The sequence below is a fragment of the Arachis ipaensis genome, chromosome B10 (genome assembly GCF_000816755.2).
Source record: "Arachis ipaensis cultivar K30076 chromosome B10, Araip1.1, whole genome shotgun sequence".
Classification (NCBI taxonomy): Eukaryota; Viridiplantae; Streptophyta; class Magnoliopsida; order Fabales; family Fabaceae; genus Arachis; species Arachis ipaensis.
Window position 1 is genome coordinate 125,810,326 of NC_029794.2, and position 27,451 is coordinate 125,837,776.

Below are 27,451 nucleotides of genomic sequence, written 5' to 3' on the forward strand. Positions count from 1 at the left end.
ATATAGTTTGGAACAATGTTTATCGTTGAAGTATCAATCACGTTTTAGTATATCCAATTTAATGTATCTATTCTCAAAAATAAAAAACCAGTGTTGTTATGTGCAATTTCATGTAAATTTTTTTAAAAATGATTGAAAAACACAGATTACAATTTTTATTTTAGAAAATTACCTTTAATTAATTCGTCAACTTAACTTCTAATGATTCATAACCAGGGTCATCACTCAAACAAAAAACGATGTGCAAAACTATGAAAATTATTCACTTAAAATCCTTGTGCTTTCTATAGATTAACAATGTGGCCAATATACTAATACATAGTAACAAAGATATGGACCATATAATATACACACCGATGAAGGAAATATTAATCTCCTAAGCAATCTCTTATAGGAATAAAAATACAATGACTTACTTCCAATAAAGCATTTGACACATTTTTCTTTTTAAACATACAAGACAGTGAGCATGGAGTATGCATGATCAACAACTGTTTGGAGCATTGTCCTATGCTGTATATGGAACCTTCAAGGCCATTCTTTGAGCAAGCCAAGGCCTTTCGGGATCCGGGTCTATGAAAGGATGCATGAGGAACTGCTCTGCTTCTTCATCCAACAATTCTCTACACCATGTTACTCGTCTCGATTGACTGCAACCAGGTCCAAAACACCTGCAGTATACACGTGAGTCATTTTAGTCCCTGTATTTTAAAGTTCGACTTTTGGTTGCTAATGCTGCAAAATGCGATTCAGATTGGTCCTTGACTTCATTTATGATTCATGTTTATTGTGTCCTCATTGATTTGTTGCCTTATATTATATCATTGAATGATGAACATGTTCAAATTTAGTTTCTAGAGTTTCCGAAAATGTGTCCAAAGACCATTGAATTAAGTGTGATAGTAACAGAATGTCACCTTAGAAGACTAGATTGAACTTATTTTTCATGAATGCCACCTAGGGATCACCAAATAAAGGAACAACAATTGATTCAGCCACTAACATGAATATTTCCTCAAAGAAAGGCCAAATAGGGGATTATAAACTACCCTCTAGATGTACTCCCACAAGAAGCAAAGCTTCGGTTGACAAAATGACTAATTATTTTAATAGGGTGCGGGGAACCTTGCAAGAAACCATCAACATTACTATTTGTAATCACGAAAGTAAGACTTGACTTAGGAGAGAGACAATAATTGAAAACTATCCATTCTTGATTCAGATCAAACATCTTAACTGTATTTTTTGGTGATACTGAAGCAGTCAAGTACCGAAATTAACCATACTCTTAAGATAATAATCTTGCAAAGTATAAACCAGTGCAAAATGTAATCTGCAAGAGATACCTGTATTCATAAAAGCAAGCACTTCTCTCGTTCTCAACTTTTCCCCAGTTATCCCAACCAACATGCTTTATACAATGATCCATGTAAGTGTATGCAAAGACCACCCTTCCAAAAGGGCCCCACGGCCGTCCAAGATATGCATACGATTTTTCTCCATTACCTGTGATAACACATCTGCGAAGGCACAAGAGACATTACTCATAAAATTTATAATTTATAAAAAGTTTTTGCCAGACGTGATTTTATAGCAAAATCAATTTGAGGGGGAAAAAAAGGAGAGATCAAATTTATCCATAATTGCATAATAGATGATAAGCATCCATAGATAAATGACTTGGAAGTAGTTACAGTACCATTGACACAGGTAAAGCAAACGTGATACAAAGCTGAGGAACATGAAATTGAACAGGGTGCAGCTATGTTGTATCCAAAAAACAAATGAGGCAGTATCTAATTACAAGGAAGTAGTATGAGATTCTAATACATAATTCAGGTTATTGGCAATCTTAATTGTCCACTCACAATCTCCACTAATTACTTATAACTTAATTTTCTAAATTGCCTAAACTATTCACATCTTAATTATATGCTTATTTACTAATTACTATTCAATATCACCTAATATATAAACCCTTATTAGCATAAAGGACATGAGTATGTTCATGTATTCACAATTTGCCTCACACCTGAAAATTTTCAAAATCATGCAAAAAATGTTTGTGATATCTGGAATGCAATAACTGCTGATAGCAAGCATTCCTGGAGCAAGTAATCTGCCAAAGAATAGAAAAGAGAGGTTGATCGCTGTCTTTATGAGTTCGTGATGAGACGGAGATCTCAATCAAGGGCTCTGAAAGCAACTCTTGAACCCCAGGAGAGGGAACTCAATAGGTAGAGGCTATAAAACTGTTAGGTTGGATACTCCAACCAACCCTAGATCCGCCTTCTATTGCACGAGATCTAGTATCTATTCTTTATTCTTTTCTTGACTTTTGAATAATTTGAATTTGATTGATTTACTATTTATTTCTAGCTCTTTTAAAAACCCGGTACCGGTAGGGGAGGCAGTAAGTTTGAAGGAAGTGGTCAAGTCTGAAATCAAGCATGGCCTTAGGCCTTAGGAAAAGGTGGCTGGGACGGAGGACTCGTAGTATCTCTCTAGATCAGGCAAAAGCAAAAGACCCCCTAACGTAATTCGAATGGGGGCTGACCGCTGAGCCCACTCTGGCCTCGCAGGCGGTCCCCCGTGGTTTCGAGCTGGAGCTGCCATAGCTTATGGCTAGAGCAATGGGAGGGAAACCAAAACTCAAACTGCCATCCTTATAAGGGTGATCTTCATTAAACTCTAGTAGCATGCTCCTAAACTAAGAATCTCAGTTATTGTACACTTCTCTGCCCATAACAAGAATGACGACTGCCAAAAAAAACTGCCCTTATTGCTTCCAGACTGCTGATTCTTTACTGGATTGAACTAGTTGGGAGCTTCTTATGAGTTATTATACACTAAAAACACGGTACTAGGTGCGACAAAGAGATTGTTAACACTAGACAGTGGTCAGTTACAAACCTCAAGAATACATAGCCAGTTGTTTCCTGTGAAGACTTTCGGCTCTGTGCAGTAATGAACCCTTCAGACTTGCAGTGAATATGACAGTGTTCCAAGAGAGCAGTGCTATTGCCAAAGATAAAGTCGACACTACCTTCAATATAGCAATCTTTCAAATATTGTTTTCCATAGTGTAAGTACAGTGTGTCCTGCACCAATTTAATGAATGCAATGAATGCATGAACCGATGATAAGACCAACCAATCTGCTAATCATCGCATCAAGATATCATTTAATGACGATCATAACTTACACAAAGAACTCATCCATCAAGATAATAGACATTGATCAATCCATTCTTGAATCAGAAGTAAACTCTCAAAGTTTTAATGTAATTTAACTAAAGTATATTTCATAAACAACTTCATGAAGCTTCTAACCTATACAAACAAATGCATCAAGACATGGAGCTACCTGCCATCCAAGGAACCTGCAATTGTAGAAGGCGCATCGATCTGCTGTTACCCTAATTGCCACTGCTTGCCCTGAACCCTACCAGAAGAAGGAAAATCCATAAGCACTATATACTAGCCAAAAAAGCTCAAGAAGATGCTAATGAGATAATAATATAATGAATTCACGATTCAGGGTTTAAGTTGAATATTAACACCTTATGGTGTCACCTGATCTATATGTAGATCAGACTGTACCTAGTGGAACAAACATCAATCGCTACTGCTTTTGTATCTAATGAATTTACAGTATATTTTCCCAGTAGCAAAATATGTCAATTCATCCTTATGAAGAAACAAAATATTCCTATTAATCAAATTTGTATCAACTACATGCACTTGTGCTCATTTACCAAACCAATGGTTTTCAGGAATTTGATGCCAAATTAAAGAAAGTAGCACAAGAAAGAACCTCAAATAAACAGTGAGATTCAACTCAACAAGAGCATTAGTGCATTACCTGAGGGGAAGAATTCTCAAAAGTAATATTCTCAGCAATGAAGTCCTCCCCTTCTACAATTGCAGTTCCACAACCAAATGTCCCTGTCCCTATCACCCTAGCAGGCTGCAACAAAATCCACCATTGAAGAATGAAAAATAAAATTGTAAGATTTTGAGACATAGCCATTAAAAAATTGAATTTTGATTTGACAGATACACAATACAGTAAATGAGGAAAAGATCTATGAAGAGGAGTGGCATTACTTACTTGATGGTGATCGATTTTGGAAGCAGTGTTGTTCCAGGTAAGAAGAGTATCCTCGGGAGTGAGGCCAGCAAGAGTGATGAAATTCTTTGTCTTAGGGACATAAAGCGGCTGAAGATAGATTCCCGGCGACACGCGAATGACGGTCCGGCGAGTGTTGCTGAGAGGGACGGCGTCGATGGCGTCCTGCACCGTTAAGAAGTCGCCGCTTCCATCTTGCGACACCGTGAAGGTCAAGCAAGCCGCCATTGTTATCCTTGTCGCTCTATTTCGATTTCAGTATTGGTGATGGTGACGGTGGCGGTACTAAGGAGAAGGACGCGTCATCTCGGTGCAACAAAAGGATTGAAATAATACTAACACACAAGTGAAAGTGTGAAACTGACTTTCATTATAAATGGAAATTGGGGGTTATACAGACTCCAACTCGCCACGTAGAATATGAGGAGTCTATATCATTTGAGGGGAGTAGATCATTTTTAATGAAAAAAAAAAATTGGATGGTGTCAAATATTTTTTTTTTGACTTTTTTTTTTGTAACTATGGTGTCAATTGTTTAATCTCATTCTTCATTGTTTTTTTTCATATTTATTTTTACTCCTACTTATAAAATTAATGGTAAAAGATCACACTTTATTCCTTCAATTGTTAAAAAAATTGAAAGGATCTATTTTTCCATTTAAGTGATAGCTCATTGGCATATTTATATTTAAACTTAAATTTGTCTATAAATTTTAATTTGATGCTTCTTTGATCTATTTTCTAATTCAACAAATGTGATTAAAATAAAATAATAAACGTATAATTAATATAACATAAAATTGAAATTAATTTAAAATATATATATCTTTTTTAGTTCTCTTAAGATGCACATAAATCAGGTGAAGTTTGGTTCGCCTTGATTTGGACCCGACTCAAAATAATAACCGAATCTATTTTTGAGATTCTTATGCGATCCTAGACCTGGTGAAATCACACTAAATTAACCCCTAAAATATTTTGGATCGGGCCGTGCCTTCAAATCGGACCAGGCCATGTACATCTTAATAAAAATTAATAATAATGTGATTGAGACTGATTTTCCTTTGTAATTACCAAATTAGTCCGCGAATCTTTCAAAACTTACTTTAGTCACCCACTAACTTTAATACATAATTTTATTCTTAACATTTATTTTTGTTATTCAATAACATTAAATACTCCACTAGAAATTAATTCACACTTATAATAGTTAAATATTTACGATTAGTAAAATAGATAAATCATGTTACATTTTTAAAACAACCTCATTTTGAATTCCATCATTTTCACCTCTTCGTCTTTACCTTTGATGATTATTAGTGGTTAAAAGAGGGGAGATTGAATCTTTGCCTTTCCTTTATTTTGCTTTAAATCTTGAATTCAGTTGAGATACTTTGAGTAGAAAACAGGAAAGATTATGGTTTTGTTTCTTGATGTGGTAAGAACCAAAATAGAGTTACATGCAAGGTGTATTATGAAGAAGTGTTGCTGAATAGAAGAATCAGGAGATACTTCAGTTTTATCTCCTATAATGCAGAACCAGAAATAGAGAAGAAAAAGAATAATGACGCACAGATGTATCCTATTTCAGCTACTCAGTGCAATATAGCCTACATCCAGTCTCCATCACATCAGTGACAAAATTTTACTATCTTTCAATAGAATTATATTCACCAATTCTCCCTAGGATTCTACCTAATCCTATCTGGGACAAGTCCAATTTCTAACTCAAACAAGACTTGACTAGGAACTCACCCTAACTTTTCAACAGTAAAGTGCTAATCCAACTTGCAAGGAAATTCCCTTAGGATCATGACAACAAAACAGAAAAACTTACAAATAATTTCTGAAATAACTATGGCTTTTTTTTCTCCAAGTTTAACTCCCTGCCTTTTACTATTCAATGGCTTTTTCATACAAACCTCATCATTTTGTCTTTTACCATTGAAATACAGAAAGACTAAACTGAGAAAATGAGATACTCAATGAAAACCATGAAGGAGAAGAATAAACAGCTCAGTGATCTATGGAAACCCAAACGGTGTGCTCTCACTCCTTGCCTCAATCCTTGGCCTTTCACCCCTTTAATAGAGGAGTGAAGCTTCTAGGATTTGAAACCTTGCTTCAGCACTTGTTGGTCTTCTTCTCCCAAAAATCAGACGTAGCAGCAGCGTGATAGAAGAGAGAGAGGGTAGAAGCAGTGACTGAATCAAACATGCAACCATACCTTTAATCTTCTCTTTCAACCTTTTTCATTTTGCCTCTTGAATCTGAATCGTGTATTCTTGCTTTGACTCCAAGTCAGATTCTTGAGCGTTAATTCACAGCAGAGCTTCATCATTTTTATTTCTTTAGTTTTCCACTTCTGTGCTTACAAAGAGGGGATTTCTTCATCGAGCTTCACTGAAGCACAATTGTGAAAATGCTTTTTGTACATTTGTGTCTGCATGTGCATGGACAAAGATAGAGAGGGTAATATAACACAAGTGTCCATGTACATGCAGACACACGATAACTACTCTAATAAATATTTTAACTAACTAAATGATTCATCACTAACTAATTCAACTATACTAAAGAAGGAATCTCATTCTCATCATATTACTCAGGTACACACTTTTACTCAAGTTCGGAGTGAAAACATCTTGCAACCCTAACTTGCCAAATAGTGTCGAAAAAATTCTAGGAGCTGAAGGCTTAATTAGTAAGTTTGCAATCTGCTTATGTGTCGAAATGGGCATAAGATGGATGAGCTTCTCCAAAATCTTATCTCTTACAACGTGATAATCCACCTTGATATGCTTGGTCTGTTTGTGGAACATTAGATTGGTGGCTATCTGAATAGCATCTTGGCTATTATAGTAAAGATTAATGGGTTGATCTAACTCAATTCTCAAATCCTTGAGAATCTTCTTTATCCAAATAGCCTCTCGGTAGCAGATGCTAGTACCCTATACTTAGTTTCGGCTGATGAGGATGCCATAGTGGTTTATTTCTTAATTTTCGATGACATAATAGCACTCCTAATGTAGAAGCAATATCTTCTCGAATCTGAACAAGTAGCCCAATCCGAGTCATTGAACACAATAACTAGTAAATCATAATATGCAGGAAAAAGCTAGTTGCGGGTGCTAACTTAATGTACTTTAGAATTCTTTGTGCTGCCTTAAGGTGCAAGGAAGTTAGTTCCTTAAGAAATTGACTAAGTTTTCCAATGGTATAACTAATATCTAGTCTTGTATTAGCAATATATAGAGTTTGCCAACTAGCTTTCTATACCCTGACATTGTTAGGAAAAAAACATCGTATCTTTTGTCAACTTGGCACCATAATCAATTAGAGTAGAAGCCAGTTTGCAATCTTCCATCCTTGATTCCTTAAGCAAATCTAAGACGTACTTTCATGGATACAAGGCAACTCCCTTCTTGCTCCTAGCAACCTCCATTTTGAGAAAGAATTTAAGGTCACTAATATCCTTAATTCTGAACTGTGCATGCAGTAAAGCTTTGATATATTCAATTGTTTTCATATAGTTCCTTGCCAATATCACATCATTTATGTAATTGACAAGGTAGTGATGCCATTTTTCTGTGACTCTGTGAATAAACTGTGATCAAATTTAAATTGTACATAAACATCCTAGAGCAAGACAAATTTGAGCTTGTTGTTCCATTGGCAACTTGCTTATTTGATCCCATAGAGCGACTTTTGCAGCTTGGAAACAGAATTTAGCAGAACACACATATACACCTTCTTCTCCTCAGAAAAGCTATGTTGACATCAGTGTATTTCAAAAACATCCCTTCGTGGCAGCAAGCACTAACACAATTTGCAACGTGCTAAGTTTAAAAAGTGGATTGAAAAGGTTGAGATAGTCAATTATTGGAACCTGAGTAAAGTTTTTCGCTAAGATTTGGGCTTTGTACCTATCAATGCTATCATCAGGGTTGTGCTTGAGTTTGAAAACCCACTTGTAGTCTATCGCCCTTTTTCCAGGTAGAAGATTAGTTAATTCTTCTTTAATAGCATTCCTCCATTCCACATGACTTGTTGCTTCTTCATAGTACGTTGGCTCTTTATCAGTGGAGATAACTATGGAGAAGGTGCGATGAGATGCTAAAAATATATCGTATGACAAAAATTGTGGGATGAGATACTTATTAGGTAAGGTTGTAGAAAGACTCATACACTGAAAATCTCGAAGATAGGTTAAGGGCCTTCTTTCTCTTGTTGATCTTCTGAGTAGAGTAACTTGTGGTAGAGGCTCAATAATGTCTTGATGATTAGATGATGCATGTCGTACTGACCTTGATGCAATGCCAGTGGGTGTGCGTGGATGCAAATGAGGGACTTCTTAATTATGCATATCAAAAATGACTGGATCATGCAAAAAGTGTATGTATTGGAGCAGGTCTTACTAATTGTTGTTGGAGTTAAGTGTCTGACTTTGGTTACTATATGCATGGAAGGGAAAAAGATCTTCATAAAACTTTACATTTTTTGAAAGATTTTTTTTTTTTGGAAATGGCTAAAAAATGAAACTTTTAGTTCCCTCCCTAAAAGTTAGAAATGTGACCTCTTTTCTAGATATAATTTCTTTCTTCCAACAGTGAGGGTGTTGGCATATGCTAAACATCCAAATACTCGTAGGAGTGAAATTAGAGGCAAGTGTTGATGTAAAATTTGATGAGGTGACTAATTTTATAAAAGAGCATGAGGTAGTTTATTTATTAAATAAATGACATGAGTAGTCGCATAATTTCAATATCATTTTGGTCAGTTTAAGTGAAAAATGAGTGCTCTTGTCACTACAAGGATATGTTGGTGTTTCTTCTCAATAATTTCATTTCGTTGAGCAGTTTTTACACATGTCCTTTGGTAAACAATGCTAGTAGAATTGCAAAAAGTTGGCATGAGAAATTTAAGTCCATTATCACTTCGAATTGTCTTAATGTTTAGGCCAAATTAATTCTTTCCAAAGTTGACAAAAGAAATTATTAGGTTTTGTTCCTGTGTAGATAGCGGGCATTAAGGTATAGCTCATCCTGCTCAGTACTTAAACTCACTTTTCCTTAGGCTGGATGAGGTATACGTTAGCTTCTTAAGAATGGCGGCGGTGAGCACCTGCAAAGGCACTCCAATGCTCAAATTAGAAAGAGAGTGAGATTAGTATATTGCAATTCAGAGTGAATAACGTACCTAGCTATTCTTAGGGTTTCTTCCTTTATAGATTTTTAGTTTGAACGTGCTATAATGCCATTATGTTACTGGCCTATTTTTTAGATGATTCTCATAAGGTTTTACTGGAAATGCGGTATCTTTCTGTAACTAAAATGTGTACATGCTTTGTGTGCCAATTTATAGGGAGTGTTGCGACCGAATTGTATGGAACAAATCATAGCTCCCAAGCTTAACCTGTGGACTCTTCTGCGAAAATAGGTTGAGCTTCCTTCGAAAGTTCCGAGTTATAAATCGGCATGTTTGTGATGGAAGGTGTAGCCCCCTAAACTTAACGTGTTGGAATTGGAAGATCATAGTTTTGAAAATTAGTTGCAAAATATATTGTTAAAAATTGGCTTATCATATGGATATGTGTATATACGTATATTTATATATATAGATATATTGATTATTATTTTTATATTATTATTTCTTTTTTTGGCAAATAACATTATTTGGTATGAAAGAAAATAAGTAAAAAAAAGGCGGGTAACGTTAATTTGATATACGAAATGTTAAATGTAATCAATTGGAGGTAATGAAAAGATAGTATATTTATTGAAAAAGATAATTGAACAGTTATTTTTCCTTTGATCTAGGCTATCGTGACCGTTTATCATGGGGAGTTGGTGTCGTATTTTGATCCGTGCTACATGAATGGCTAGGGTGTGTTATTTGGGTGAAAAATAAGTTTGAAGTGGGTAAGATTCAATGACCGTGTGAAAAATCATTTTCGGCCGAAGGAAAATCTATTACTCTTGTTTGAAGATGAGTAGAAAAGGTTAGTCAATGTATCTGTTCTCAGTTGTTTTGATGTGCTTTTGCTTTTGCTGTTTAGAAACAAGTTTGGTAATTTGGTGAAGAGGGTATGGTGAAGAAGGATGTGAAAGGGAAAGGGACAATAAAGGAAAAAAATGATGAGAAAAGAAAAAGGACGGGGAAAGAGGAAAAGGATGTGAAAGATAAGAGAAAGAAAAAGGAAGGCGATTCAGGTGATATTATTATTGAGGAGGAGTTTGTGTGGGACGAGAGTGATCCTTATTCATGGGTTTCGAGGGTTGTTAAAGAACGGGTGTCTTTATTTAATGGTGAGAATAGTATTGCGCAGCTAGTTTCTCCAGAATGGGTTAGAGAGGGTAAAGGTATAAAGGTGGAGTTTTTGCCTTTGATCATGTATGTCAGAGGGCAGAGGGGTTCGAATTTTTTTATATGTATGCATGTTTGTTGGTTGAACTAAATGTAAAGTTTCCATTTACCTCTTTTCGATGTGGTGTGCTGACTCAGTTGAAGTGTGCTCCAATGTAACTTCATCCTAATGCTTGGATATTTGTTAGAGGATTTGAAATTTTGATGAAATATCTTGAGTTGGAACCTTCTCTGGAAGTGTTTCTTGCACTGTTTCAAGCCAAAGATGTCCAGAAAGTCATTTGGATTCATCTTAGTAATATTCTAAATCGGGCTATTTTCAGCTTGTATAAATTTTCCTTTATAGGGTTTAAAGAGATGTATGTGAAAGTAAGGTCGGTTGAGGATCAGTATCTATTTTATCTTGATAAGTTTCAGATGGAGAGGTTTCCTCTATACTGGAACCCTCAGCCAAGGCACATTCTGGGCATGGATAGGATGGTGTATAGGAATGAGATGATAGTTGAATTTTTGGTTAATAATATTTTTTCTGCAAGATTACTTGCTGTTTCTGAGTTGATTCCGTGTGAGACAGATATGGAGGCTGTTGTTGAGTATATAGGTAATATAGTAATGAATATGTAGTAGAGTATAGCATATTATGATATATTGTTAACATAGTTGTCTTACTATTTGTACAGGAAAAAAAGCACCTAAGGTGTCAACGACTAGTTTATAGGCATTTTTTAGGGCGAAGAACGTGGAGAAGGAAGAATCTACAACAGTTATTAAAGTTGAGGGTGGGGCTGAGGTTCATCAGTAAAAAGAAAAAAGGTCAGCATGAAGAAGAGGAGGCTTAAGGTTGATGCTTGAAGGATAAGGTAATAGACTTAACTATGCAAAGGAAAGATGATTGGAGGAAGTGGAGGCCTTTACCATGAATCAGAGAGAGTTGCATGGTTTCCGAGGAGGGGTGACACAATGTCGTTGTGGAGTGAGCAATGTCCCTTTGCTTTGCTTTCTAAAGAATGTGCCTAATATCCCCCTGATGTTAAACTTGTGAATGATGCTAGTGATGTTGCTTTAGATCAGTATTTGCAGGTAAAGTGTGTATAAAGAATTTGTAAAATGGTGTATATGGATCTATTTGTTAAACTCTATGATTTCATTATGCAGGTTATAGGTGCCCGGCTAATGTGTATAAGGCGGAGTCAAGAATTGAGACATAAAAGCATTACAGTGGATGAGGATAAGTTGAGCAAGATTGTTGAAGAGAAAGTTGTGATGGAGAAAGAGTTGAAAGAGGCTCTTGAAACGGCTTGCTATAATAAGAAAAGAGTTGGAGAGAAGTAAGGAAAAGGTTGGGCTACTGGAGGAGAAAGAGAAGAAGCTTGAAGCTAACAAGGTTGACTTGGGAACCAGGATTGTAAGGCTTAGCATTAAAAAGAAAAATGCTGAAGAAAGTAAAGGCAATCATGGTTTAGAAATGTTTTCGGTTGGTTTTGACAAGGCAGTGGAGCAGATCAAATTTATTGCATCAAAAGTGGGTTTTTGCTATGGATCCCTGCAAAGTGATTATTAACGGGGAGCTTGCTAATGATGATCAGGAGGGTGAGGATGAAAACGTGGGTGCGCCATGATTGTGTTTGTTAGTTTAAGTCGTTGGGATTGTCTTTTGTAGTTTTTTATTAATCAATGTTTATTTTGTGGAAACTGATGATGAACTCCATTTTGTGAGTACGGTTTGGATGAACTTGAAAAATGTGTTATGTTAGTATAATTTGCCTTTTGATGTTTGGTTGTAGATAAGATAAATTAGTATGTAGATGTTAATTTAGAAATATATTTGCGAATGGTTTGAAGATATAATGGTCGAGTTGAGAGAGTGTTTGTTGTTGTCCCTCGTCTTGATAGATTTCGAGTTATAGCTCAATGAGATTGTTGCGGAGGGTTTGTTTAAAATGTGCATTTTATATCGAAGTATATTTTGGCTTTTGAATTACATGATTTGTATCATATTGATATATTGTTTTTGAGTATGCAAGAATGTCATATAGATTGGTTTGAATTTACTGAATAAGATATAGTGCCAAAAGAGTATTTTATTGAATTGCATCCTTCATGTCTGAAGGATAGGGGGTATGCCTCGTTAAAACCTCTCTTGGCAAAATCCAACTTAGGGATAAAATCCAGGTAGTAGGAAAAAAAGTACATCACCTTGTCTTGACTTATACACTTAACTATAGTATATTTTTAGTGAAGAGATGTTCCATGTGCTTGGTACATCATTGCCTTGTAATGTTTGTAATTTGTATGCTCCTCATCTGATAACTTTGGATATTCAGAATGGTCTTTCCTAATTTACATCAAGTTTGCCATGGCCTTGCGGTTTCCGTGCTTCTTCTGTTTTCCGGAGGACGAGGTCTCCTTCATGAAAATACCTCAACTTGATCTTTTGTTGTATTTTCGGGCTATAGCAAGTTGTGTTGCGCGTTGTTGGGTTAGTGCTTGTTCTCTTATTTCTTCGATTGAGTCCAGCTCGGTGGTTCTGAGTTCAATGTTTGCCTCTTCATTGAAGGCTATTGTTCATCTTTTGCCTTTTTTCAACTGGTATCATGACATTGAAACCATATACTAGTCTAAAAGGGGTCTCTTTTCTTGATGAATGTTCTGTTGTATTATAGCTCCACAAAATTTCTAGAATAAGCTCTGTCCATCGGCCCTTGGACGTCTAATTTTTTTTGAGTGCCTGCAATATGACCTTATTGGCTGCCTTAGCTAGCCCGTTAGTTTGAGGGTGTTCTACAGATGAAAATTGATGTGTTATTTTAGTTTTTTTTTAAAGTTTGTGAAATTCTTATCAATGAATTGTCTTCCGTTATCAGTAATAATGGAATGATATATACCGAATCTACATATTATATTTTTTCAGAGAAAATATATCATTTTTCAGAATTAATTTTTGCTAAAGGTATTGCCTCTATCCATTTTGTGAAATAATCTATAGCAGTGATTAAAAATTTAACCTGACCTGGTGCTTGTGAGAAAGGTCCGAGGATATCTAGCCCCTACTTACTAAATGGTCAGCTTACTTCTGATGTATGTAATTGCTCGACTAGGTTGTGAATGGTTGGGGCATGACGTTGGCACTGGTTGCAATTTAACCTTGTTTATGCAATCTCTTTGTACTGTAGACCAGTAGTACCCTGCTCTAAGTATTTTGGATGCTAAGCTCCTGCCCCCTATGTGTGTGTCACATACTCCTTCGTGGACTTCATCTATGGTGAGCTTAGCGTCTATGTTGTTTAAGCATTTTAACAAAGGTCTTGTAAACCCCCATTTATATAGCTCGGCTCCGACCATTGTGAAGAAGTTTGATTGCCTTTTGAATTTTATTTTGCCCTGGACATTTTCGGGTATTGTTCCTGTTTGTAGGTATTGGATGAATGGATCTCGCCAATCTTCCTGTGAAATACTCAAAATAGCCGTTAGTGTGACACTGGGCTTGTCCAGTGTTAGTTGTGATAAACTCGGCTGATGGGTTGGATTTCTAGTAGTGGCAAGTTTTGATAGAATATCAGCTCGGCAGTTTTGTTTCCAAGGTATATGGGATATTTCAAATTTCAAAAAGTAAGAGATGAGATTGTTGACAATGGAATTATATTTTTCTAATAGTGTATCTCTTACCTGGAAATTACCTGTTACTTGTTGTACTACCAGTAGAGAGACACATTTGACATTGATATGTGTCATTCCGAGGGTGTGAGCTAATCTTAGCCCTGCTATAAGTGGTTCGTATTCTGCTTGGTTATTGGTGACGTAGAAAGTAAATTGTAAAGATTGTTCTGTAGTTGTTCCTTTGCTATTTTTGAGCAATATGCCAGCTCCAGAGTCTTGCATGTTTGGATTTCCATCAACATATAATGTCTATATCTCATTACTTGAGGTGGAGTCGTCGAGTATATGTTCTGCTATGAAGTCGGCCAGGATCTGAGACTTGATGGCCCCTCATGCTTGGTATTGGATGCCGTATTCTGAGAGCTCTATAGACCATTTGATTAATCTTCCAACTAGTTCGGATCGTCTCAGGATTTTGTTTTAGAGGGTGCTCTGTTCGTACTATGATAGTGTGGCTTTGGAAGTAGTGTCTCAAACGCCTTGATGTTGTTATAAGAGCTAGAGCTAGTTTTCCTAACTTTGAGTGTCTTAATTCAGCATTCTGAAGAGATTTGCTGACGAAATATACTGGTTGTTGCTGCTTACCTATTTTTGTCACCAAAATAGAACTAATAGCATGATTAGTAACAGATAAATATAAATACAGAGGTTTACCATGCTCTGGTTTCTAAAGTATTTGTGGTGATGATAGTATAACTTTAAGCTCGGTGAAGGCTTGTTCGCATGCTTCTGACCATATGAATTCTTTTTTCTTTCTTAGTGTTTTGAAAAAATGGTGTGATCAATAACTGTGACAACATTGCTAAACGGTGTGAGTTGTTGGATCTCTTTGATTGATTTAGGGATCCTCATTTCCATTATGGCTTGACATTTCTCTGGATTGACTTCTATACCTTGGCATGTTAACATAAAACCTAACAATTTTTCACCATGTACTCCGAAAGCACATTTGTCTGGGTTCAGCTTCATGTTGTATAGTTTCAGTTGTTGAAATATTTCTTGTAGGTTGTTTGTATGATTGCTTCCAGACGTGATTTTTGCTACCATATCATTGACATATACCTCTATATTTTGTATGATTTGGTTAGCAAAAATTTTATCCATTAGCCTTTGGTAAGTGACACCTGCATTTTTGAGTCCAAATGGCATAACCTTATAACAAAAGTTACCATAGTCAGTAATAAAGACGGTCTTATCCTAGTCAGCCGAATACATAAGTATTTGGTTATAGGCGGAATAAGCATCCATAAAACTTAAATATTGAAAACCAGATGAGCTATCAACTAATTTGTCAATACAAGGTAGAGGATATGCGTCCTTTGGACATGCCTTGTTGATGTTGGTTTAGTCCACGCACATCCTCCACTTACCGTTGTGTTTTCTAACCATAACCACGTTTGCTAACCAGCTTGTGAATCTGATTTCCTTTATAAATCAAGCATTTAGTAGTTTTTGGGTTTCTTCTAAGGATGCTTTCCTTTTGTCTATGCCGATGTGTCGCTTCTTTTAGGCTATAGGTCGGATTGCTAGATTGATTGCAAGCCTGTGACAGATGATGTTCGAATCAATTCCTGGTATGTCTACTAAGTCCAGGCGAATAGATTAGTATTTTGTTATAGTAATATGATAAGTTGATCTTTTTTTTTCCTTGCAATGCATCTCTGATGTAGGTATGCTTGTCTTCGTTGTCTACTAGTTTTATTTTGGTTAAGGTGTCTATAGACATAGGTGGGTGATAAACCCATATTTTATGATGTATTTTATGCTTAATTTGAGTGATTTATTCAATCCTTCACCCACTTATTCATATTAATTGCATGGTTTTACTTTCCCTTCCTTATTATGTGATGTATGTGAAAAACGTGTTTCCTAAGTTTTAAAATTAATTATTTTAATTACCTTTATTTCCATTCGATGCCGTGATTACTGTGTTGAGTAGTTTCATATCTTCTAAGACAGGAATGACTCAAAGGATGGAAAGGAAACATACAAAAATGGAAGGAAAGCACAAAACGGAGTTTCTAAAGAAACTCGTATCCACGCGATCGCATGGACGATGCGATCGCATGCCAAGCGCGAATCAACAGCGACGCGGCCGCATGACTGACGCGACCGTGCGCCTTAAGCAAAACACAGATGACGCGGCCGCATGACTGACGCGACCGCGTGACAAGAAAAGCTCCGAATGACGCGATCGCATGACCCACGCGGACGCGTGACAGAGGCCACGCACCAGAAATTGCAGAAAACGCTCCCAGCGATTTTTGAAGCCCTTTTTGGCCCAAATCCAAGTCCAGAAGGCATAGACCAGAGGTTATAAAGTATGGGAATGCATCCATTCAGAGAGAGCTCGCCAATTTAGTTACTTCTCATGATTTAGATTAGTTTTGAGAGAGGTTCTCCCCTCTCTCTCTCTTAGGATTTAGGATTTCTCTTAGTTTTAGGAGTGACTCTCAATCCCAGGTTTAATGTTCCTTTATTTTAAGCTTCCCTTTCATTTTTATTCATTCCATTACTTTACATTGCATGACATTTCACCACTTTAACCTTACTTTTTACCTTGGATTTAGCATGAGGACATGCTATTGTTTAAGTGTGGGGAGGTTGATAAACCCATATTTTATGATGTATTTTGTGCTTAATTTGAGTGATTTATTCAATCCTTCACCCACTTATTCATATTAATTACATGGTTTTAGTTTCCCTTCTTTATTATGTGATGTATGTGAAAAACATGTTTCCTATGCTTTAAAATTAATTATTTTAATTACCTTTATTTCCATTCGATGTCGTGATTAGTGTGTTGAGTAGTTTCAGATCTTCTAAGGCAGAAATGACTCAAAGGATGGAAAGGAAACATACAAAAATGGAAGGAAAGCACAAAACGGAGTTTCTAAAGAAACTCGTATCCACGCGATCGCATGGACGACGTGACCGCATGCCAAGCGCGAATCAACAGTGACGCGGCCGCATGACTGACGCGACCGCGCGCCTTAAGCAAAACACAGATGACGCGGCCGTATGGCTGACGCGACCGCGTGACAAGAAAAGCTCCGAATGACGCGACCGCATGACCTACGCGGACGCGTGATAGAGGCCACGCACCAGAAATTGCAGAAAACGCTCTTAGCGATTTCTGAAGCCCTTTTTGGCCCAAATCCAAGTCCAGAAGGCATAGACCAGAGGTTATAAAGTGTGGGAATGCATCCATTCAGAGAGAGCTCGCCAATTTAGTTACTTCTCATGATTTAGATTAGTTTTGAGAGAGGTTCTCCCCTCTCTCTCTCTTAGGATTTAGGATTTCTCTTAGTTTTAGGAGTGACTCTCAATCCCAGGTTTAATATTCCTTTTTTATTTTTATTCTACTGCTTTTATTCGTATCTATACTTTATGTCGCCAATTTGGCTTATGAACTCTTCATGTTAGATCATAATTTATCTTATTAATGCTATTTGAGGTATTTCAGTTTATGATTGCTTTCTTTTATTTATGTCACCATTGCTTTCAATCTGAAGACATTTTTATTCCAGCAATTTTACTTTTTCCTCTTTTGGTCTTGGTTAAGAAAGCAGTAACTCAGGAGTTATCTTATCTCAACATAATTGATAATTGTTATCTTTGCTAATTGAACTGAATTTCAATAATCCCAACCTTTTCTTAGAAAATAAATAGGATTCGAAGATCAAACTAATTAGTCCCTTGACTTTCCTTTGCTTTAGTAAAGGTTAACTAAGTGGAATTAAAATTCAACTTTCATTGTTTTTGATAAGGATAACTAAGTCTGGACTTCCAAATTCTCATACCTTGCAAAAAGTTTATTTTATAGTTATTTATTTATTTTTAATTGCCATTTAAATTATTTGTCATACTTATTCCTCACTCTCAACCCCGATTTACAACCTTTATAGCCAATAATAAGAACATACTTTCCTGCAGTTCCTTGAGAAGACGACCCGAGGTTTGAATACTTCGGTTATCAATTTATTTAAGGGGTTTGTTACTTGTGACAACCAAAATGTTTGTACGAAGGGATTTCTGTTGGTTTAGAGACTATATCTACAACGCGACTGTTTTTATAAAATTCTTTACTGGCAAAAGTTCCTCTCGTCAAAATGGCGCCGTTGCCGGGGAACTGCTAACGTGTGCCTTATTATTGGTTATTGTAAATATTTTTCTTTTACTTGTTTATTTTCCTGAGAATCAGAGGTTCGCCTCAAGAAAACAGTAAATAAGCTTCAAACAACCATTCGACAACTGGAGCAAGCAGTAATTCAATTAGCTTCTAGACGTTCGAACATTCAAGGACCAACCACAGTCCCATGTGGACAATCTAACGAAGAGCGTAGCATGAAGGAATTACTAGAAACTCCAGTGGATAAGACAGAGAATAAATTCGTACTAGAACAAGTAGAAGAAGCTGTCATTACGTAAGAAGAAGAGTTGGTTGAAGATCTAGGAGACGCTGAACCTCCATGGAAATTCAGAGCTGAGGAGAACTTCGTCAAGGACGTTACAGTTGATGCTAAGGAGGACAGTACACAATCCCCAAGGCAAGTCGTTTATGAAGAACTAGACGGAATAACCCAGGACACAAATTCCCTTGATGATGATAGTCACAAGTCAAGCTCTCTTAGTAATGAACTTGCATCCGCAAGTGAATTCTCTGAGATCGAAGAATCTTTCCCAAATGAATACGAAGATGATACAGAGGTAGATTTCTCTCAACCTCCAATCTATGACTCGAGTGATGAGGAAGACACAGAAGACTTTGACCAGGACACAGATGCATTTGAAGAACCTTGCAAGGAAGTGGAGGAATTCACAGAAGAGCACAAGGGAGTGGAACTTACAGAACCACCGAAAACACCTTCTCCAAGGCCATTACCACCCAATACAAGCTTCAAGTGGGTACAATCATTAACCTTTAACTTTATTTTTTCACTTGAATACTGTTTGCTTGAAACAGATGGCCAGCTTAGAGCTCTCTACGGCTTTAAGAGTAAGAGAGAAATGGCTCGTGCTCAGAGCTGGTGCACAAGGTTTAATACGGTTCCACGCTTCAACTTGAAGTGCACGGATTGGTATCATGCTCAATTGAATGGATCTTGGAAAATGTTTGGTCACCATGGTGAGAATCTACTTTCTAAACCGCCCGGATGGAAAAATATAGATCAAGATGGAGGTGGATTTAAAAGCAAAGTTTGGGATCCTGGAATCTATTCCGACATTCGTCATTCTGGGAGCCTAAAAATTTGTTTGAAGCTGCTCAGGAGTTTTACATGCCTAGTTTAGGACCCCGGAGGCTATTGGCATTCCAAGCATTGGTGGAGATTTTTGGATGAATTTAAACATAAGCCGCCATAACAGGAAGCTCTTCCAATGTCCAACTTAAGGACTTTAACTAAAAGTGATAGGTGGGAGACAACCCACCATGGTATGATCGTTCCTTTTGCACTTTTAACTTTATTTAGTTTTGTTTGTTTTTGAGTTTTATTTTATTCTATTAAACCTGGAATTTTGCATCGCATTCATATTAATCATTGCATTCTGCATACTGCATAAATAAAAAGGGTGCGCGACGCGACCGCATCACCCATGCGATCGCGTCATATTGCGAAAAACACTACCCACGCGACCGCGTCATCCATGTGGCCGCGTGATCTGGAGATCGGCGTAAACATCCAACGTCCAGAAAGTTGGGCTGGAATCGTGCGGCCATAGACCGTTTTGCACAAAATGCCCACGCGATCGCATGTCCCATGCCATCGCGTCCCTTGCACACAACCAATCCCACGCGACCGCGTGAGCGACGCGATCGCTTCGCATGGATTGCAGAATGCCCCAAAGGAGATAGAGAGTTGCGCTGAAACGATGCTGGATTCGTGTGTTTAGCACAAATTCCAGCGACGCGATTGCATGCCCCAGGCGATCGCGTCATTCAATCTTTTTGCTCTCCATGCGATCGCGTCACCCACGCGATCGCATCACCCCCCATTTCGCTCCAGCCACGCGACCGCGTGCCCCACGCGGCCGCGTCGATTCAAATTTATAACCCCCCAACCACGCGAACCCTATCAGTCGCGCCCCCCTGAAACCCTCTCCTCCCTCTCTTCCCCTCCAATCCAACCACCACCATCCAGCCACCATCACCGCCACCCCTTCTCCTTATTCGGCCTACCAGGTTCCGACGAACGCCACCCTTCTATCCTTAGTCGTTATTTCATTATTTTCTGTTTATGTTCATGTTTAGGCTAGTTAGATATGCATATTGTAGTGGATTTTAGGTTGTTAGGTAGCCTAGAATGTGGTTAGTGGATTTAGGCCTGTTTACTTGCACTGTTCATGTTTCTGTTTTATCCAATTTGCAATTCTGCTGTTGCTGTGATGTTTGTAATGTTCATATGCTGTGATTTCTTATTTCATGCTGCTCTTTACACTGAATTCTCATGTTTATATTCCTTATATGTAATTGCAAGCTTTAATTTTAATTCATATGAACTATTTTATTATTGTTTATTTTCCGGGATAATCCAATTTTAGCCGGAATGCTGCCCAAATTTCTGTAAACTATTTTCATTCATGTTTTGGTTTTGGCATTTTGAAATCTGCTTTCCTCTACTTTACCCAAACCCATTCATGAATGCAAGGCACGCATTCTTATTCTCTTTGATTTCATGGTTCATATATTGCATTTTTGATGTTTGATTCCAATTTTTGCTATTTCTATATCTATTTGAATCCTCATCAACCTGTTTTCCTGGTTTAGTTATGAGTTACCTATCGCTTCTAATTATGAATGCTTGTTACTTAGAAACTTATCCTTATGCCACTTACCTTAACCCATTTTTCATTAACTCAATAATTCTAATTTCCTGAACTCTTTTTTAATTCTAACCAAACTAACCTTTTAAAATCTTTTTTCTGGTTTTTCCCTTTCTTTTAACCCTCTAACCATGGCATACTGATAATTTTTTCTACTTAACATGCCTTCTATCACATTTTAGATTGTAAATTTTTCCTTTAGAACCTTTAACTCCTATACAATCCTTAATGCACATTTACTTAACTCATTTACCTCATTCTCATTCTCCTTTGCCACTTTGTGATTCTTTTGACTATTTGCCTATTTGTTTTTCTATTTTTATTATATCCTGGTTCTCTATTTTTCAGGATGTCAGATTCTCAGAGAAAGGGAAAAGGAAAGGCTACCACTGGCAAACGTAAAAGAGGAGAATCATCTATGTCTATCATAGATCTCATGCATGATGCCTCCTGGCGGGAGAAAAACTTCACCCCGCAGGAGAAGGCCGACCAGCTGCTCCCTGCTAATGACCCAGTAAAGTTTGCAAACCGATACTGTGAGCTGAAGTATCCGGTATTTGCAAACTCCAGGAACCTATACCTGGAAAGGACCTTGAAGATCCTAGGAGAACTCCAGCAATACACCTCTGATCAGATCAAACAAAGAGGCTGGTTCTTCCTGGAGAGATCCCTGACTGAGGTCAATGCATCTTGGGTTAGAGAATTATACTGCAATTACTTCAAGACCTCCCTAGATGCCGTGAACCTCAGAGGAAAGCAGATTCTGGTTACTGAAGAGGCAATAGAAGAGGTTCTGAAGCTTCTGCCTAAATCTGATCAGCCAGATGGTTATCAGAAAGCTGAGGAAGACATGCGCTTTCTAAAGTTTGATTGGGATGCAGTCAAGGCCCGGATAGCCCTTGACCCGACCGTTCCTTGGATTATGGGTCAGAACACCACCATGCCCAAGGGAATCCAGCGAGCATACTTGAATGATGAGGTTCGGCTGTGGCATCAGATACTAAGCAACTTCATTATGCCGAGTACTCACGAGACCGATATACCTGCCGCTATGATCACCCTCCTATGGTGTGTGATGGAGGGTAAGGACCTGTACCTGCCATGCTTTATCCGGTTCTACATGGCCAGGGTCCACGTCCGAGGCACTCTTCCCTTTCCCTATTTGGTTACACAGCTGGGCCGTCGAGCTGACGTGCCTTGGGAGGGTGCTGATGAGAGGCCACCTGCTGCAGAATGCAAGAAGATTATCCCGCACAGCAGGAACTTTCTGGCCTTGGGCTACAGACCTCCAGTCCTCACTGCTCCCGGTGACACTGCCACACCATCTGCCGGCCCCTCTTCCTCCACAGCTACACCTGCCACCACCACTGCACCTCCACCTGCCCCAGAGCCAATCTATCATCTAGTGCACCGCCTGTTTCGACGGCTTGACCAGATGGAGCGTCGCAACAAGCGACGCTATGAGCACCTGAAGCTGATGATACGATCTGGCGACATCCCCTCCGAGCCTGACACACCATCCGAGGCATCTGAGGAGGAGGCGAATGCGCCCGAGGTAGATACCCACCCACAGCAGGAGGCAGAGCAGGCAGGCACCTGGTAGGCAGCACACCATTAGGAGGCTCCATCCCAGATTCAGGCTGTAGACCCTGAGATCCCCCTTCAGTCAGCACCTCTTCCACAGCAGTCAGACCCTCAGATCACCACCACAGAGATCCCAGCTACCCACCCTTCCAGTGATGACACTCCTTCACACCCTGCTTGAGTGAGCATCGGGGACGATGCTACATTTTAAGTGTGGGGAGGTCGCCATCTCTGGCGTATTATTTTGGTGAACCACTACAGACTCTCTTTCTTTTATTTTGGATATTTTTCTGTATTTTTTTCTTTATTTTTATTTTTATTTTCTAAGTACTTATACATTGCTACTTTCATGTATTTTTACTCTATTTCTGTATTTTGCATTTTTAGTTCATATTTTAGGCACTTAGTTTAGTTGCAATTCTAACTTATTAGTTATAGAAATTGTGGATTGATTAGTATAGTTTACCCTTTTCAGCATAAGATAACTCAGAATAGATTGAAAAGAAAAAGGAAGTAAACTAGAGACTTTAACAGAATCAAAACAACCCACACCTTGTATATATAGCATTACATGTTAGTTAACAACACTTCATCAAGGAGAAACACTAGAACTTTAAAGCCATTCAATATAAGTTTTACATTGAGAATAATGGGAATTTTTAACTAAACCTGCATGACATACATAAGTGATAAATGATTTTTGAGTTAGAGAACACATAGCCTGTGAGTTTTGAGCTTAATTGTATGGTTACATTCAAACCATAATTTTTATTCCTGTGTGTTCCGCCCTTCTTTTATATTCTGGTGTTCTTTACTTTGTTTTAATCTATATATCCGATTGTAGAATGTAGATACATACCAAGAGAGTGATTGAGGCCATTATTTGATTTTAGCTCACTTAATCCCAAAATAGCCTACCTTTTACATCACCCTTGTTAGCCCCCTTGAGCCTTTAAATCCCCTTTTATTCTATTAGCCACATTACTAGCCTTAAGCAGAAAAACAAAAATAAAACCCCAAGTTGAGTCCTTGGTTAGCTTAAGATAGAAAATTATGTATAGTTTAAATGTGGGAAAACCTATTGGGAACATGGATAATAAAAACAAAAGGTAGAAAAGTTGAAAGGAATAAAATAACTCAAATAAAAAGTTTTGGGAAGTATGCTCATGTAAAATCAAAATAATTGAATTACCATGTGCATTAAAAAAAATGTGTTATGAATAAAGGGGATACAAAAAGAATTCCCCAATTATGAAATAAAGCAATGCACATGGGATAAAAAATAAATAAATATTGAGATGTGAGCATGTAACATCAAAAGTGAGAAAATATGGGAAAATAGGTAAGGCAGCTTTGCTTTAGAAAGTATGTATGTTAGGTGAGATCTTAGACTAATTAAGGATTCACTTATTAGCTCACTTAGCCTTATACATATACCCTTACCTTTACCTTGGCCCCATTACAACCTTAATTAAAGACCTCATGATTTTTGGTATGTCTATATTCTACAATTGTTGATTGGTTAGATGAAGAACAAAGTTATAGAAAGAGAGAATAAAAAGAAGAATAGAGTGATTAACCCAATAAACACACTTTGGTTATCAATTTATTTAAGGGGTTTGTTACTTGTGACAACCAAAACATTTGTACGAAGGGATTTCTGTTGGTTTAGAGACTATATCTATAACGCGACTGTTTTTATAAAATTCTTTACTGGCAAACGTTCCTCTCGTCAGTGGGTCTTGTAGGTCTATCCGAGGATCCAGGTATGCTAGAACAGGTAGACTCTCCGAGTTATAGACTGCTTGTATGTACTGTTGGTTAGCTTGTTTTGGAGGATTCACCTTAAGGCTCGCGTTATAGCATTGTCTGGCCTTTTTATGGTCAGTGCGAATGGTGAGAATTCTATTATCCTGTGAAGAAAACTTAACACACAAATGTATAATGGAGACAATAGCACCAAAATCATCTAGAGAGGGTCTGCCTAAAATGATATTGTACGAGCTTTTGTAGTCCACAACTAAATATTAAATATCTAGAGTTTTATAATTAGGGTAATTGCCTAGTATCATTTGTAACCATATATAATATCGGATTGGAACGCGCTCACCTGAGAAACCTACCAATTCTCCAATAGATGGTTGTAGGTCTTTGTCACTTAGCTTCATTATTTGGTATGTGGAATAAAACAGTACATCTGCGCTGCTGCTTGGGTCCATAAGGACTTTTTTTACCAATAGCTCACCGACTTGAAGTGATATAACCACAGGGTTGTCTAGGATTTTGTCCATCGCTTTGCAATTTGAAGGATTGAATGTGATGTCTAGGACGTTCATGTTGGTGGTTGAGGTCGGCTCGGAACCAGTCACTGACATCATGATCCTATAGGACCTCTTTCTGGCCGAGTTGCTACACCCTCCACCTGCAAAGCCACCAGAAATACAATTAATAACACTGTGAGGATGGTTAGGGTTTTCGTTTACCTTTTTTCCTTTGTTTCTATTATTGTTATTTGATTTAGAGTGTTGGCCGAGGTCTTCCGTATTTTGTCTTTGTCCTTGACTGTCAATGTACTTGTCTAGCAGACCTTGGCGAGCTAGTTTTTCAAGAAGGTCCTTTGCTATAACGCAGTCATCTGTATTGTGCCCATATTTCTGATGAAAAGTGCAATATTTGGATTTGTCTACATATCGTTGGTCTTGATAGGTTCCAACTTTATTTGGTGGTTTGATCAATTTGGAGTGTAGGGTGTCTTTAATGATGTCCTCCCGTTTGGTGTTGAAAGGGGTATATGTGTAGAATTTTGGTGTGAGTTTGAAGGATTTTTGGTCTATCTTATTGTTAGGGTATTTGTTTCTTTTGTCTTCCTCTCTGCTAGGGTTAGGTCTTTTGCTTTTCGAATTTATTGGAGTTCTTCTATTTCAATTTGGCTATTTGACTTTTCTCGAAACTCAGCCAATGTCTTCGATTTTGTAACAATGATAGTTTTTTGGAACTTCTCAGGGCGGAGCCCGCTTTTTAGTGCATGTAGGTGGACTTCTCGTTTGAGGTTAGGTATCTCCATGGTTGCCTTTGCGAATCTCATCATGTAGTCATTAAGGCTTTCATGTTGTCCTTGCTTTATGGTGCTGGGGTAGTCTGAGTCGTGCATATAGATTTTTGATGCGGCAAAGTTGTTGACAGATCGGTTGGCCAGCTCATCAAAACGTGATATAGATCCTGCAGGCAAGTTAGAAAACTAGATCAAGGCAGCATCATCTAAAAAGGTAGGAAATGTACGACAAAGTATTGGATCGGATGCACCGTTCATGAACATCATTGTATGAAACTTGGTGACATGTATATTAGGGTCGCCGATTCCGTCATAAGGTTTTAGCGTTGTTAGCAGGATAAAATTTTTTGGCATTTGAAAGTTCATAATGTCTTTTGAAAATGGATTAGTCCTCTTTACTATTGGCTTCGGGGTGGTTGTCACCACAGGTTTAGCCTCCAACGGGTGCTCGTCCTCGTCGTCTTTGTTTTCAGGATTTTTTTGCTCTTTTGTCTTGCCTCGGCTATTTTGTCGCTGATTCAATAAGTCGGCCATCTGCTAGTTCTTTGCTCTTAGAGATTTGTTGATGGCCATTAGCTTGGCTTGAGTTAGGGGAGGAGGAGGGTTACTCCGCTCTTCTTCCATAAGTTGTAACCTGCAAAAAAGAGGTGAGAGTAGGGTAGAAGAGATGATGGTGGGGTTAATTTAAAACTTCGGCCTCACGGTGGCTGCCAAATGTTCCTACATAGACAGCCAGCTTCAAGGTATAGCTCATCCTGCTTAGTACTTAAACTCGCTTTTTGTTGGATAGGATGAGCTATACGTCGGCTTCTTAAGAACTGTGGCGGTGGACACCTACAAAGGCACTCCAACGCTCAAGTTAAAAAGAGAATGAGATAAGTATATTGCAATTCAGAGTGAATCGCATACCTGGATATCCTTAGGGTTTCTTCCTTTATAGATTTTTAATTTGAATGTGCTATAATGCCGTTATGTTACTGGCCTATTTTTTAGATGATTCTCGTAAGGTTTTACTGAAAACGCGGTATCTTTCTGTAACTAAAATGTGCACGTGCTTTGTGTGCCAATTTATAGGGAGTGTTTCGGCCGAATTGTATGAAACGGTCAGGTTTGATGCCTTTGATTTAGCCTTCTTGAAGTGAACCTAAGTGTACTTTGATTTATTATCTACAAATGTTAAAAAATATCTATAACTTTCGGGGATAAAATATGTCTACGTGAATTAACTCCAAACAAACAGCTAAAATTTTATTGTTTGCTGTAAATTAGGAGTGTTCAAATTTAAAACAATCCAAATAAAATTGCTCATACAATCTAATCTAAACTGAAAATCAATCAAACTCACATTAATTTATATTAGATCGGATTCTATTTTCAATAAAACCACATGAATCAGATCCGATCAAATTTCAAATCTACTTCTCAAAATTAAACCGACCTAATCCAAATTACAAAATGTGATATGATATTGTTATTTTATTATTAAATTTAAAGTTTATATATAATATGCATAATTTGATACATGTTCTTATTATTATTATGTGAATATAAAATGAGATTTGTTTATTTATTTGCTTTACCAACTTCTATTTTTAATAATAAAATCCTAAAATTTTGTTTTTTAAAAATTGAACCAATCCAAATCGCAACACTTTGGATTGGATTGATCGAATTTAAACATAAAATCAAATCAATTCAACCGGATGGCAACAAATTATATACTTTTTGAATTGATTTTTCTTTTAAAATCGATCAAAATCCCACTACCAACACTCTTGAACCAAATGTGTTTTACCACTCTTGCTACTTAAAAACTTATAAAATTTTACACAATTAATT

At 37.5% G+C, this 27,451-nt stretch overlaps 1 protein-coding gene across 3 annotated transcripts; it reads right to left on the reverse strand.

Moving 5' to 3' along the window:
- On the reverse strand, nt 242–4,512 carry LOC107623931 (pectinesterase 31). Of its 3 annotated transcripts, XM_021113130.1 has the most exons (7): nt 4,114–4,512; nt 3,865–3,969; nt 3,333–3,444; nt 2,914–3,157; nt 1,347–1,520; nt 918–957; nt 555–671 (listed from the first exon to the last, which is right to left on the reverse strand). In XM_021113130.1, the coding sequence occupies exons 1-6, from the start codon at nt 4,357–4,359 to the stop codon at nt 945–947; spliced, it is 894 nt and encodes a 297-aa protein (XP_020968789.1). In that variant the 5' UTR covers nt 4,360–4,512; the 3' UTR covers nt 555–671; nt 918–944. The 3 variants fall into 3 exon arrangements, with proteins under 3 accessions (XP_016181823.1, XP_020968788.1, XP_020968789.1); XM_016326337.2 differs by lacking the exon at nt 918–957 and having other exon boundaries at nt 242–671; nt 2,914–3,101; nt 3,367–3,444; XM_021113129.1 differs by lacking the exon at nt 918–957 and having other exon boundaries at nt 242–671.

What these genes read in the sequence shown, in the direction of transcription:
- LOC107623931 (XM_021113129.1), bottom strand. Translation starts at nt 4,359, where the DNA reads ATGGCGGCTTGCTTGACCTTCACGGTGTCGCAAGATGGAAGCGGCGAC. An exon ending in CCAAAATCGATCACCATCAA is followed by an intron (nt 3,970 to 4,113) that starts GTAAGTAATGCC and finishes ATTTTGTTGCAG; the next exon opens with CCTGCTAGGGTGATAGGGAC. An exon ending in GCTTGCTTTTATGAATACAG is followed by an intron (nt 672 to 1,346) that starts GTATCTCTTGCA and finishes TGTATACTGCAG; the next exon opens with GTGTTTTGGACCTGGTTGCA.